We start from the raw sequence: 14,601 nt of genomic DNA, 5'->3' as shown, positions 1-14,601 counted from the left end.
TGGTGCCGTGTCTCCTCGCTTCGATATTTACAAACAACCAGACATATTTTCACATATAATCGCTGCCATCAATTTTGGGAGTCTAGAGTGCGTCGGCTATGATCCGACAGTTTCATTCTCAAAGATTGTTTCACCACCCTGATCCAAAGATATCAACTGCTATCGTCCCATTAGAAATGCTTCTGCCCGACCAAGTACGACAGACTGTACTGTTGTCGTATCCACTTCCTCCCTTCCATTTCCCAAGGATCCTGATGGAGTATTGTCCAGTGATGCCCTTGAATCAGTAGTCGCTGGTGACTCTAGTGACTCTGACTCGACGGAAGAAGGTCCGAGCAGTTCTGCTACACATTACTCAATGGACGAAGAGCATTTCCCACCCCCCTCCCTCCCAGTGCACCACACTGCAACCTGTAGTGCTCCCCTTCTTAGCCTCACATCCCAAATGCCCCAGGCTGAGATGACTGAGAGCATCTATTCTGTCACCCCTCTCCCTCCCCAATTCCCTTACTCTGCTCAATCACCTGAACCTTGTGGTAAAATCTGTGTAGGGCAGAAGGTGTACACTATAAGAAGAATAATTTTTGTGAGCCGAGGTCTTGTTGGTCGCGGAACCATTTGCTATTTGGCAACCTTAGACAATGAAGACTACATAATAAAAGACCATTGGGTTGTAGGCAAGGACGACAATGTAGTCTTGAACAAGATCAAGATGCTGAAATTGATGGATGGCCTCCCTGGTGTTCCAAAGCTGGTGGATCATTGGGTCATTGAACAGTCAGATGGTGATCCCGATGTTACCCGAAAATATTGGCAAAAAGAACACCGGAGTACCAGGGGCACTAGTCGTACTCATGTACGTCTTGTCTTGAAGCCATGTGGTCGCCCCTTTCACATGTTCTGAACACTGAAGGAGTTTGTGCGGGCACTAAGGGATATCGTTAAGAGTAAGTTTTTAGTACTTTGGGGTACAGGTGTCTTGGACTGATACTCTTTGATGTTAGTTCAACAAGCTGCGGTGGAGGAACATCAGATTTTGCATCGGGACTGTAGTCTCAACAACGCGATGATCCTAGATGAACCTGAAGGTAGTGAAGGGTTTCTTATTGACTGGGAGTTTGCCATTCGGATCGCCTTGGATCATAAATATCCCATCGGCGGTACAGTAAGTACACCTTATTCATTCAATATTCAGTGCATTAATTGATTTGCCAGGGCACAGTCCCTTTCATGTCATGCGGACTTCTCAATCAATATGCGGTCCTGCAGCAGGAGGCAGACCTGGAATCGAAGAGGAAGAAGATGGTGAAGAAGAAAGAGACTCAGGGACGCAATTCAGTTGACAAACCAAAAACCCCGAAATCATCCTCTGATTCTCTGGCGCTACCTGTATCATATGTCATCCAAGGCTATGCAGATGACCTGGAGTCCCTTTTTTCGTGTTCACTTGGGTTTGCATCAAGTTTTGTGGTCCCAACGGTATGGTGCAGGAGCGCTTGCCCAATTCATTGGTGGATTGTTGGACCAGCCTTGATCTAGCATCATGCGCAGCCTTCAAGATCACCTTTTTTGCTTATCCAGGAGAGGAAAAGTGTCTCACAGACCAATTCCACCCATACTTCAAGCAGCTGATCCCCCTCGCAGTAGAGTGGCATAGAGTTCTGGTGGACAACATGATCCACCCCGTTACCTTCGACACCATTCTTGCTGTACTCAACTCTCATCTCAACAAACTCCCCGATGACGAGGAGCTCGTATCTGCTGTGGACATGCTCAAGAATGATGCTGTCATTCTCATGAAATGTGTTAAGGGCAAACAGATTGCTTCAGACCCTCCCTCTGTAGTAGCACCCAAGCGGCACAAGTCTTGTCATAGTGATACTGAGTCTGACTCAGCATCGGGCAGTGACGCATGACCAGGAGGTGAAGCCTACTCATTACACATATTCAGCTATCTTTCTTCTTCACTGACTTAGTATGAATGGCATGTTTAACTTTAGCAGTAGTATTTCTAGAATCTCACTGGCTTGTACTATTGGTATGTTGCGTTTTTACTATAGTTCACTGACTGGTACCTATGATATTGTTGTTCTGACTATATCGTTCTTTTTCAAGCTTTTTCAAGTGTTTATCTTTTTACAATCAAGACTCTAGTAGTGCGCCAGGATCTGATATAGTATCACTACTAGTAGGTTCTGGTATGACTCATGTTATGTGTAGCATTTTTGCTTATGTGATCAGCAATTTCTCTTATGAGTACTATTACCAATGACGAAGGTTTTTTCATGCTAGTCATGTGAATTGATTCAGAGTACGACGTGATAGTAACAATCCTCATGGTGGTATATTTCTTTATTACTATTATTCTTCTTAATGATAAACTTTTCTCTCACTACCCATATGGCTATCAAGTATTAGTACCCGGATGAGCCATGGTATAAAATCATCATAAGTCTGGGATAATTTATCAGAGTCACTTCTTCCTCTGTTCTTCATTACAGTCATGCCTCCTTGTGCCATCGCCAGTCCTAAGAAGAAATGATCTGGCAAGCGCAAAGGATCCGATGCTTCAAAGGCCAGCTTGTCAAAGAAGTCTCAGGCTGCAGATATTGCTGAGGTACCCAGCACGGTACCCCTCGTGTCCCTTGGCCTAACTGGAGCAGAAGTGGAACAAAATGCTCCTCGGTGTTCTGGTCACCCTAACGCGGGAACTGGAGGTAGGAATGCACAACTGGAGAAGATTGGATCAGTATTGCAATCTAAGCCTCGGACTCAAGAACGTAAGGGTACAACGTCCCTTGGTCTCAATGTTCCAGTCAATCCTCAAGCCCCAGAACCGTGTCATAGAGGTCGAAAGAATCATTCAAAGGTAGGCGTCCAATTAATTCTGTTACTCATATTGATTGTTTCATAGGCAGTTCCTCCACCCTACAGCTCACTTGTTAGGGATGCTCCAGATGCCCCAGCCAAGGACATTATCACCACAGGGCCCAGCTTTACATCCCAGCAACCTGGTGGAAGGTTTGGATTTGTTGCTCCAACAGAAATAGCTCATTCTGGTACTTCCCAGCCCAATATTCAGGCATTGCACAACCCGCATGTCACCATTGGGGCGAAGGACACTGAGCAGTGTGCTCGGGATGCCATTGCCAAGCAACAAGCTCGGGACGCTATCACTGAGAAGCGAACTCGGGATGCAATTGCTGAGCAGCATACCCAGAATGCTGTCTCTAAATATCCAGTGGTTTTTCCAAGGTCCATCTTTCAGGAGGAGAATTTAGATCCAGCCCTACGTCAGCATGATGACACTGTTAGGGCTCAGTGTCGTCTGATGTCGTTTGAATCTGATGACAGTGACTCTAAAGACTGTAGCAGTGATGACAGCAATGATAGCAATGATAAAGATGCTGATGAAGAGGACAGCGGAGAGGATGATGAGGAGGAGGGGGGAAATGATGATACAGTCAAGAGCTCACAGCAGTTTGGTTGGGGGGAGGCTGGCCAACGCCAGAAAGAACACCCAGGTACACATTCTCGTGGTGTGATTTCGCTTCACTAATTCAATGTTATAGGGTTTGTGGAGGATGTACCACCTTTGCAATCTCCAGTTACTCGCCCTCTCACACCTGAAATTCAGTTCCAGTACTCATGCAATGAAGATGATTTAGTTGCCCAGACGAGCCTTGATAAAACCTCGGTAAGTTTTCTGCTCAAGCCGGGAGTAACTCTCATTTTATATTGTTAATCCAGCAGAACGAAAGCTCTCAGGTATGGCCATATCGTTCAATTGTATCATGCTTACCATTGCCTTTCTTTCAAGGACCCCCTGGATATCTCACCAGGACCGTGGCGGCAAGCATCCCAACACATTGAGGTGAGATCAGGGAGACCATTTTAATTGACGCTCACCATCAAGCAGACCATCACCTTGAAGCCTGACAATGTACTACAACACCACCATAAGAAAAATGGAAAACCCCGTCTTCCTGATCCTGAATCCCTCAAACTGCTGAATCAAGTGTCCGAGTGTGATGTTCAGCCCTTGAAAAACAAAAAGTCTAGGTCATTGTGTGGTGGGACAACACCCGATCAATTATCTTGGTAGGGACCACACTGGAAAAGTTTTCTGGAGGATGCCAAAGTAGAATGTCGTGCGCAACACACCCTGGAGAACCCATTTCCAACTTTGGTGAAGAATCTTCCAGGAACAATCACTGAAGTTCTCATTGCAGTATTGGTTGTGTGGGATATGAACGGTAAAAAATTTGGAGGTGGTAGGCACTTGTTCGTTCTCATTTGTTCTTGAACTAATATGTCATATTCTGATGCAGGGGTTTGGCCAGAACAAAAATTTAATATGACTCAGTTGGTGCGTGCATAACTGACTTTGTGCCAATATCTCGTTGACAGTCTGTATTAAAGCTGTACGATGATCTTTCGACTTGGCGATCTGACTTGAAGAAAACTGCCATAAGCATTGCACCAGTATCATATTTGCTTATTCCTCTGCTTTCTGTCCCCATTCAGGAATGTGCTGCTTGGGTCGAGCACACTGCTGCTGAATTGATCAAGGAAGCATTCTTCTTATGCTTTGGGGTGGACGATCAGGTAAGTGATCTTGTGGTGATCACAACTCTACTGATGGAAGATTTCTAAGGTAGAACATGAAACTTCACTCATCCTGCCCTTCATGAAGCTGTCATCACATTCTTTTACACAGGACCATATCGAATCACACAAAGGATGCCGGAGACCTTTAGCATGGAATTGCCACTCTCATGTTTGGCTTTGGTTGCTGTGGTGGTAATTTCATCTCCCTTGCCAATGTCATGTGTTAATTTTCTGTCTTGAAACTAGTTCAATTGTGTCTTCGACGGTCTTGTGAAAAACGGACATGGGAAGTCATACCCAAACTTTTCCACCAAGGACTATGGCCCTGTCTATTGTCGGATGCTCAAATTGCTCAAACATATCCTTGAGGATGTGTATCATGGGCCTAGGCTGTCAGCTCAACTGCGAGAATGGGCTGCAGTGGGATGGTGAGGATCTTTTCTCTTTGATAATTTTTTTACTGATTTTCATTTGTACAGGGCTGCAGCTATGAATCTCGAAGGAGTTGTTGATGCGAGACACGACCACCTGCAGATTTTTCTTGACTAAAAGCTTCGTATTCCCGCTCCCCAGTTTATATCAAGCATTTATCGTTTTTGGCGCATCGTATCATTGTATTACTGTTTGTCGTGGTCATGTGATTCAATATATTGGTTTTGTTTTTTTGTTTTAAAATTTTTGTGTTGTCCAGTGTGTGTAAGCAGTACAGCAAGCAAATGTCTGTACAGCTCCAGGTCTCTGAGTGCTCTGTGGGTGTCTGTACAGAGATGGACAGCGAAAAAATTTGCAATTTAAGTAGATTTTCGTAATTACTGGGCGGTCTGTAGGTGTCTGTACAGAGATTCACAGCGCAAGGTGTCGCTGTGATGGACTGGCTAATTGGGACCAAGCTGTAGCGCTTGCACGCTGTGCAGCGCTGTACAGCACTGCACCATCAGTAAACCGGTGAGTTCTTGCTGGGGATTATGCTGATTATGGTGCTTTTACATGGTCATATATTGCTTTATATCACTTTATATTACAATGTGACGAAAACCTTTCCTATATATTACGATATATAACGATATATGACGATATCTTCTTCTCACAGGTTCTCTGATGGCCACAGTGCAAAGTGGTTTACTGATGAATGGTATTTGTAGGTAGGTAGAAATAGAAACGGTACCGAGTGTCCATAGTAGCGAGGGTTTGATAATCCAACAGCGGCTGCTTGCGACCCACCATGCACCATGGCCAGTAATAGTTCAACGTCGTAGTCTGCCTGTAGAATGAAACGTGTTTCGCGTCTACTTGATGTCACTACTGCTAGGTTTGATATTCCGTCAGTCACGTGGTTTTGATTAACAATACGTCGGCCAAATATAAACACACATTTTGTCGATCGATACCCAAGGGCCACTGTGAAGATGGATTCAAGACAACCACCCCATATACCGATCACTATCTTCACTGGATTTCTTGGCGCAGGAAAGACTTCCATTATTTTGTCACTCCTTCCACTACTTCCCAAGGATTATAAAGTGGTCTTACTCAAGAATGAGTTTGGAGATGTTCAAGGTGTGCATAATTGCTGCGATCGCTGGAGATTTAGAGGGAATATACATTACCTTTCAGTGGATAGCCAGCTGGCTAAACAATCCAGTTTGACTGCCGTCAGTGAGATCTTGAACGGTTGCATGTATGTCTACACTTCATCATCTTACTGTAATTCCTAATCGACTGTGTCATGTGTAGGTGCTGCGTACTCGTCGGCCAGATGGAAACAGCCCTTCGCGAGATTCGAGGTACTTGCAGTCTGACTTAACATAACCTTACCGCACTTATATATATATCAGACAAATACCGCCCTGACCGAATCATCATTGAATGCTCGTAAGTTCATCCAAATCTCCCTCGCTTGGTACTCACTGTCATGGAGTCAGAGGATCCGCTTTTCCCGCCACACTGGCATTCCAGATCCGTGAGCTTGAGCGACAGACAGACAACGACCTTCGACTTGACGCAATAGTTACCGTCATCGATGCCGAGAACTTCGCGGGGTACGAAGATACCTCTCCCACAGCCAAGATGCAGGCAAGCTACTCGGATATTATTCTTATCGTACGTATCTCCCTCGTTATCATGAGGCAATCTTATACAAGTGCCCAGAACAAGCACGAGCACCTTGATGAACGAGCCCTAGACATACTGATCGATAATCTCAATACCCTAAATCTCGACACTCCCAAGATCAAGTGCAATGGTCGTAACGGTGTGGACCCAAATGTTCTGTTTGGTATCGACTCCAAGCTTTTCAGAGACCCAATTCCCCAGGGTGTCGAAGATCATCATGATGAAGTAAAGACACTCACAGCATACCGGGGATTCCTGCCGACCTGTCATAACCATGAGCATCACGATAGAGAATCGTGCACCTCGCATATTGAGGTGGATGTGGATAAGGGTATGCTGGAGAGTGCTCTCGCTTCTCTAAGCAAGGAGAGCGTTTGGCGAGTCAAGGGATTTATTCGCTTAGATTCTGCAATTTGGATCTTGAACTGGGCATTTGGTCGGTACGACCTCACACTGTTGAAAGGAGATACATCTTTTATGCGAGATGCGTCCATAAGACTCACTATGATGGGAGACAAATACGAGTTGGATCGCAAACCGATTCCAGTGGCGGTTAAGAAGTTTTGTGCCGATCTCCAAGTTCAAGTGATGTAGATTAGATTAGGTATACGTGTCTAATTGAAATTTGATTACCGCCGACGACTGCAAGAGAGAACGTTTTCTCAGTTTCTCACTGCACCACACATGTTTCCAAGGCAATGCATGTTCATGAACGATGATGTTCTCCTATGTCTTTTCGACAGGTCAGTCAATCAGAGTTGACAATAGGACAAGTAATACTGACAGTACAACCATAGCATCCTCCTTCTTTCATCTCCGGGCCACGGACAATGAGCACAATGCCACAGACAATGTGCCCGTCCATCCAAAACATATTACGTGGTCACCACAACCCTATCCATCAGCTGAAGAACAAAAATCTTGCGACACTTTCAAATCTTCGCCGAATGATGATATATTTTACACCCCAGAAATGCTTCAAGTCCTTTCCAGTGACGACCTGTATTGTATTCTAGGTGTTACTAGGTCCCAAACAATCGACAGAGTGACCATAAGACGCGCCTATCTTTCTCGCAGCAGGGTTTGCCATCCAGAGTATGTTCCTTGTCACTCTTAGTGGTAATATCTCATTTTCACTTTGAACTCAGCAAATTTCCCGGAAATCCCGACGCGACGTCCGCCTTCCAAAAAGTCTCCGTTGCATACGATGTCCTCAGCAATCCGTCCTCAAAACGCATTTACGACTCCCGTCCTGCACATTCACAATCTAAATATGACTTCTTTGCCCAGTCCTCGCCCCATGCGGATGAAACGCTGAAAGGTGTTCTCTTGAGCGTCTTCAGCGAATTTCTCGAAGGCGATTTTGAGATGATACGCACATTACTCAGTAAGCACATGTCTACTTGCGTGTCTCACATACTCATGTCTCTACCTTCAGGGGCTATCGGTGACCTAAATCCATCACTTGAATTGGGTGACGATGGTGTAGACTCTGTTCTTTCGGTCCTCCTGAGTGTCCGTGAACGCGTCTTGAGTAAATCACCTGCCATACAATGTATAACTGATCTCACATCATCAACAAATAGCCTGCCGCACCTGTGTTGTTGCCCTCCACGGCGAGCTTTGTCGCGCTGTCGAGATACAAAGCGCCTTCCGCCAGCTTCCTTATTTTGATATCGCTGGCAGATCACGGCTCACTATCCAACTAACACGCATCACCATCTCCCTACCGGTTACTCTCGAAAATGCCATGCAAGCTCAATACGCCAATCCCACCTCTGTTCATCCTACGCACCATGACCGCGACAAGGACACAAATAAATTTGCCCTGCTTCCCCGGCGTGTAGTTCTTCTCATCAGGGCCATTGACGTAGTCCTGGACCGTATGGAACGGATCCTTGGATAGACTTGGCATTCTCCAAACACTGATTTTTACTGACAATCATATATGCACGTTTCATTTGTCTTTCACATTGTAGAGCTTGGCCTACCTGCATAGACTACTTTTATAGACAATACTCCTGATGTTCTGCCACCTGCATGTATTCATACCACACGCCATTAATCTTGAAATGATCAAATTAATCAGCCTACATCGCATAATCGTACATTCTCCCACATATTACTCTTCAAACATGAGGATAAAATAGGTGGATTTCAGACTTGACTAGACGAGAGGGATAGAACGACGATGAAGACAGACAAATGAGGAAAGACCGGAATCAAAATGTAAAATTTGAGGAAAGAAACATTTTAGGTTCATAAAAAGGAATACAAAAAGAGAGCCTCATAAGAACTGTCCTCAGCGTGAAAGCTGAGACACGGGGAGAGAACGAACAGATACTATACATGGATAAGGTGATTAGCCTTGATGCGCAAACGACATAGACCTCTGGCTCTGTGATGGATGATTCAGTAACAGCCAGTGGAAAGACAGCATCAACGACTGACGACATTCATCCACACCTGATTACCATGAGCGGGTACAATCTCTTCAAGCATGTATGAATCTGACGATGGCTGGCACCCATATGTTCCATTTGGCTGCGCCGCTGCCGCCAGCAGGTGGCTGTAACCCTGTGGGTCCTGACCAGCGTCTCCACCGGTAGCTCCGGCGTCACTATGAGGGCCGGAAACGGTACCGGGGGTAGCGCTCATCGGATTCTCAGGATAAAATGGGTAAAATAGCCCAGGGGGTACCTCTGCGAGTTTGTCCTGCGTATTACTGTTACCCAAAGATCCTTGAAGCCCTTTAACAGGGTTCGTGCTTACAGTGACACCACGCGGAAGCGGACCATAAACACCGGGCCCGACACCGCCATTTGAATAAGGTGGGTGTGACATCGTGGGAGTCCCCGGATGCACGCGCAATTGCTGTTGACCACTCAACGCTGGTGATGAGAGCATCCCAGGTGAATCTGTCTCCCAATCGAGCTCAGACAGTAAGACAGGATCTTTGGTAGGTCCAACTGTGCGGAGGTTGACGTTGAGAACTTTCTCAGCGAGCTTGGAGATAAGAGGGTGCCCTCCATTCAAGTCCTTTCGTTCCCAACGCCAACGGAAGCGTGGAAGCATGTCGAGTGCCATCCAAACGTCTTCGATCATCACCTGGCGTGAGAGGCGCTCGCAGTGAGACATGTGACCGTAGAGGATGACCATTGCCGCGATATGGAGAGGGATGGGAGAAACGAAAAAGGCAATGTCGGGGAAACGAATGAGCTGATTGTGGATGATGATGATGTTGTGTGACGTGACGATGGCTTTAACATGTGAGCAAATCGTCAAAAAATGGCAAATGGCACATGCTGAAAACATACCATCGACAAGTGCCTTCGAACGGTGGTTGTAGTCGAGTTCCTTGAGACTGAACAGGGCACGAAGAAGTAAGATCCTCGCTATACCAAATTTGAGTAATGTCAGTCCTTGATCTTCTGTAATGTCCTGGACGAGCTTCTGTCGCCTCTCCAAAGGCCAATCTTCAGTTCCTCCAAAGTACCACTTATAGCTATCGGGGAGCTGTCTCCTGAACTCGAGCATGCTCTTGATGATCCTCGATGCGTGCCTCATGATGGTGTCAGCACTCTGCCGTGAAGGAGCATAGAGGGAGTTGATGATATCCGCCTGTATCTCGGCTATGGGGTGAGAAAGAAGGAAGTGTTCAGAGAAATCAGCATTCTGGCCCTTGAGTCCGTGTGTAGGGCGAGGCGTGTTGGAGTCATAGGGAGCGATGGCAAGTGGACGTCCGAGAAGAATAGAAGTGCCTCGGTCATGCACCATGACAGTACCCCAAAGCCGGATGCGTAGTTGACACTCTTCATCTGTGAAGGTGTTGGGTTGCGCTGTGGGATCATGGTGCAGACCAAGTTCGATTGAAAGGCGAACAAGACTTCCGACCAAGCGCCAAAGGGAGCGGCCTTGTCGCTAATAATTGATGGCAGCATTAAAACCCGTGATGGAAAGTTAGAATGAACATACCTCGGTGTACAGATACCAATGTAACAGAAGCAGTGCCTGAAGACTGGAGATCGTGACACGTAGGTGAGGCTTGACGGCCAGCGCACGCTCGAAAAATTCATCGTGCTCAGGCCATATAGCAGGGAGCAGCTTCTTGGTATTAATCGGACTATCGCTGGGCGTCTTTTTGTCTTTATCAGTGATACTCCCTTGGTGATTCAACTCGCTCAACGTTCCAAGTGCCAGAATGAGGTACATGCTACAAATAAAGCCTGGATCATGTTGTAGATTCTCCCCGTCGTAAAGCGCATTCAACTTGCGCTCAAAGTCTGACCGGAAGAAGACAGGGCGGTGGATGTTGAGGTGGTTGAAGTAAACGTCAACGATCTTGTTCGTCAACGAGCGATCCTTGGGCATCCATAATGTTAGTGTAGAGGTGGATACCGTAGAAGAGCCACCAGGATTGCTGGTTGCTACAGAAATAGAAATCCATTTTGTAAGATCACGGGGCATCGATTGTTCCGTGATGCCACGATCACGCCCCGATGATAAGCCATTTGAGCCAACTGCAAGATCTTCCTTGTCACCTGAACCCAGGTGACTGTCGTTTACGATGAGAGGGTGAACGCCGAAGCTCTTGGCTAGTGCCTGTCAGCAAGATGAACGATGAGGGCACGAACGTCGCACAAAAAAAGACCGACCCTCGTAGTTGACATATCCAAAGACTGCGGATCTTGACCTTTGACTTCAACATTGGCCGTAGCAGCTACAACTGGAGGCGGGACTGGATGTGGCTGTGGTGGCTGTGGTTGAGGCTGTTGTTGCACCTGGGGCGGGGCCTGCATATGCTGTGGAGGAGGGGGAGGGGGAAACCCAGGATGAATAGGTCCGTAAGCGCCAGGGGGTCCTGGCATCGGCATATGTGATGGGTACCCATGCGGCATAGGCACACCGTAAGGGTATGCGGGGTGAACGAAAGGAGGCCCGTAAATCGCTCCGGGAGGAGGGCCACTTGGTTGCTGTGGGAACTGTGGGTTCGGTTGAGCGAATTCAGGGGCGGGATGACCGTCGACCTCGATGCCCTCCCTCCGACATATCTCATCAAGATTTGCCATACTGAAATCAGAAATATGGCGTTTCAAGAGAGCATCGCATTGAGCGATCTGGCGCTCGATGAACTCGGTGTGACCTCTCAGAGTGAGGGTCTGTCTATGTCTATCCTCCTGCTGACAAGGGACACCGGCAGTCGCGCACGCTGTACATTTAGGATGTTTCGAGTCGCACTGTATAATTCATCGTTGTGTCAGAAGAGAAGCTGGACTGGCGGACGGAGATTTGCGGTCGGTGTCTACCGACGGGACTTGCCTTAATTTTCTTGCTCCTGCATCGTGCGCAAGCCTCATGGGAGCGTCTGAGCCGTCTTGGTTCGGACGGTGAGCCAGCTTCATCGGAATTTGTGTCCGCCTTTCGTCCTCTCTTCTTGGAGGTTGTCGGCGCCTGTTGCTGATGAGGCTGATTAGGTTGTTGAAGCTGCTGTTGCTGTTGATTTGGGTCCATATGAAGGGCTGAATGAAGAGACGATGGTACAAGATTGAGGTCAGTGTGCGGAGGCAGGATGTGAGTCATCTTGCACGCTGTGCTGGACGATGAGCAGGGCCTGTGGACACCTGTCGTTCGTTGTTCAGCACGAGCTCAGCGCGCTAAGTACTTGGCTAATCATCTTCCGTGCTTTGTGGAAAATGCCATAATATTCCCACGTACTTAGCCAAGTTATGTATGACATATTTCTAATATAATTTATATAATTTCTTATACTGTTTGAGTGCGTGCTCTCATCGTCGGGAACCATGCCCTCACCTTCACTGCTCGGGCCATGCACTACCAAAATGCATCAGCCTACACTCTTACTACCGTACATCCCGATGATCCTGAAATTATGGAGTTTGCAGACGATAGAGCTCCCCTCCTTGCACCAGAATCTGAAACTGGCTCACTTTATGGAGCCACTCCTGCACATTTGCAGGCATCCCATGCATCCTCCCCAAGATTATTACTCAAGGCAGCCATAAGGATGGCAGCTGTGTTTATACTCAGCACGATTCTTCTAGGTGGAACTCTGTGGCTGACTCTTCCCACCCTTGACGAGTATGTCCTTCGAACTTCCTTCTTGCTTAGCACATCTTATCGAACAGTAGAGCCGACCGGCCGTCACTCCGCATACCGAAATCATTTGTTCAACTACAGGCTCTCAATGTCATTTTGAAAAAATACCGTGACATCTACCCGTTCCGCATCGTAATATGTTATGCTATAACATATTTATTGTGAGGTCTGCTCTCTCTCTATGAAGTAGACAATCTGACATTTTCCTTAGCCTACAAGCGTTTTCTCTTCCTGGGTCGATGTATCTATCTATACTTGGTGGAGCAGTATGGGGTGTGCCGCGCGCGCTCCCACTTGCTTGTACTTGTGTTGCTACTGGTGCAACTTTGTGCTACTTCATCAGTGCTGCGTTTGGCCCTGCGCTTCTCACCGTACCCAAGTGGAAAGCCCGCCTAGATAAGTGGTCGGACAGGATACGCGCACAAAAAGACAACACCATATCCTTTTTGATTGTCCTCCGCATTGCCCCCCTCCCTCCGCACTGGGTTGTCAACGTAATCTGTCCCCATGTTGGCATTGGTATTGTCCCCTTCTGGATCAGCACATGGTTGGGTATCTTCGGCGTAACTGTCATACACACGACGATTGGAGGTGGTCTAGATGAGATGACGTCCGCTGCTGATTTCCATCTCATTTCGTGGCGCAACTTCTTCCTATTATCCGCAGTGGTAGTAGGCGTCCTCATACCGGTGGGTTTACGCTACTATTTCAAGCGCGAGATTGCTTCCGTGGCCGACGTAGAGCAAGGAGGGTTGGAAGAAGATTTCTCTGAAGAGACGGAGGATCACATCCTGGCAGCTGGTCCAAGAGCTCGAGTCAAAAAAACAAGAGCAACACCATTGATTGAGCTTTCCGACGAAGAGACCGATGTGTACTCTGAAGACGAAGACGATGTTATTCTAGAAGCAGGCCCAGCCATTATTATCAAGGCATCCGAGGAGCCCATACAACAAGGTGGTAGTAGTAGGCGTATCGACTTCCTATAGCATGATGATGCGCAGTTTCGCTGCGTGTATTGGTATTCCTACCGTTTTCTCCCCATGCCATCAGCTAATCATACCTGTAGTTCCATGTTTAGACTGTATTTGGACTGTACAAGTAATATGTATACATGTGCCATTATCTGCTTACCAGCCAAATTACTGTGTCTAGATATCATACGAGGCCCAATATTCTGAAACGCTTCGACAAATATCGTGACATGGTCAAAGCTTGGGATGCACCATTGTATCGATGTTCCATATCACTACGGTTTCTCTCCATACAAGGTCTGATGCAAAGGCGAGTACAGTTCCCTGAAATGCTTGAGTTTGCATCATGGTTAAATGTCCGTGACAAGTCTAAATACCAATAATTGAAGGAGTTGCTACTAAGTAAATATCTAGTAGACGATATTTAACGATGTTCTGATCCAGCAGATGAGTCTCAGGGCTAAACATTTGTGAAATATCTCTAGCTGGGTGATATGTTAGGTTAACGGTTGCTGAGCATGCAATTGCAAGTATTAATACTAGCCAGCACTCACAGTCTAGGTACGTCCGATGTTGTTTCTTAAAAGTTAAGAAGCACACCACCACTGAGCCTACTTGGTGTTGTCATCATGTCATGATGAATGCTGCAATTCAGGTGCTCGTTGTGCGTCCCGAGGGATCGAATATGACCTGAGATATTAGTATACGGTGTCGACAGACATTGTCTATCATGGTCAGTCACGATTCGACCACTGAGCGGAAGGAACTTACTCGATTGGGGCATCACATG

General features: G+C 46.8%; 4 protein-coding genes across 4 annotated transcripts; 3 read left to right on the top strand and 1 right to left on the bottom strand.

Annotated features, from left to right (window-relative positions):
* Positions 1 to 5,999: 5,999 nt before the first annotated feature.
* Positions 6,000 to 7,362, top strand: F5891DRAFT_1110571 (CobW/HypB/UreG, nucleotide-binding domain-containing protein). Its single transcript, XM_041363710.1, has 5 exons — positions 6,000 to 6,168; positions 6,226 to 6,289; positions 6,346 to 6,395; positions 6,447 to 6,483; positions 6,534 to 7,362. The coding sequence occupies exons 1-5, from the start codon at positions 6,018 to 6,020 to the stop codon at positions 7,315 to 7,317; spliced, it is 1,086 nt and encodes a 361-aa protein (XP_041224901.1). The 5' UTR covers positions 6,000 to 6,017; the 3' UTR covers positions 7,318 to 7,362.
* A 7-nt stretch (positions 7,363 to 7,369) lies between these two features.
* F5891DRAFT_1039007 (DnaJ domain-containing protein) lies at positions 7,370 to 8,802 on the top strand. The gene is made up of 5 exons (XM_041361922.1): positions 7,370 to 7,466; positions 7,521 to 7,818; positions 7,872 to 8,110; positions 8,162 to 8,257; positions 8,310 to 8,802. Exons 1-5 carry the CDS (start codon positions 7,439 to 7,441, stop codon positions 8,627 to 8,629), a joined length of 981 nt encoding a protein of 326 aa, XP_041224900.1. The 5' UTR covers positions 7,370 to 7,438; the 3' UTR covers positions 8,630 to 8,802.
* On the bottom strand, positions 8,785 to 12,451 carry F5891DRAFT_1039001 (fungal-specific transcription factor domain-containing protein). Its single transcript, XM_041361921.1, has 6 exons — positions 12,043 to 12,451; positions 11,379 to 11,960; positions 10,699 to 11,325; positions 10,041 to 10,644; positions 9,175 to 9,983; positions 8,785 to 9,121 (listed from the first exon to the last, which is right to left on the bottom strand). Exons 1-6 carry the CDS (start codon positions 12,301 to 12,303, stop codon positions 9,086 to 9,088), a joined length of 2,919 nt encoding a protein of 972 aa, XP_041224899.1. The 5' UTR covers positions 12,304 to 12,451; the 3' UTR covers positions 8,785 to 9,085.
* Positions 12,452 to 12,493: 42 nt separating this feature from the next.
* Positions 12,494 to 14,109, top strand: F5891DRAFT_407757 (uncharacterized protein). Its single transcript, XM_041371719.1, has 3 exons — positions 12,494 to 12,822; positions 12,873 to 13,001; positions 13,052 to 14,109. Exons 1-3 carry the CDS (start codon positions 12,551 to 12,553, stop codon positions 13,824 to 13,826), a joined length of 1,176 nt encoding a protein of 391 aa, XP_041224898.1. The 5' UTR covers positions 12,494 to 12,550; the 3' UTR covers positions 13,827 to 14,109.
* Positions 14,110 to 14,601: the final 492 nt, after the last annotated feature.

The sequence above is a fragment of the Suillus fuscotomentosus genome (genome assembly GCF_016647785.1).
Source record: "Suillus fuscotomentosus strain FC203 chromosome Unknown F5891scaffold_33, whole genome shotgun sequence".
NCBI classification, from domain to species: Eukaryota; Fungi; Basidiomycota; class Agaricomycetes; order Boletales; family Suillaceae; genus Suillus; species Suillus fuscotomentosus.
Note: the sequence above shows the minus strand (reverse complement) of the source record. Positions and strands in the feature narration are given on the sequence as shown.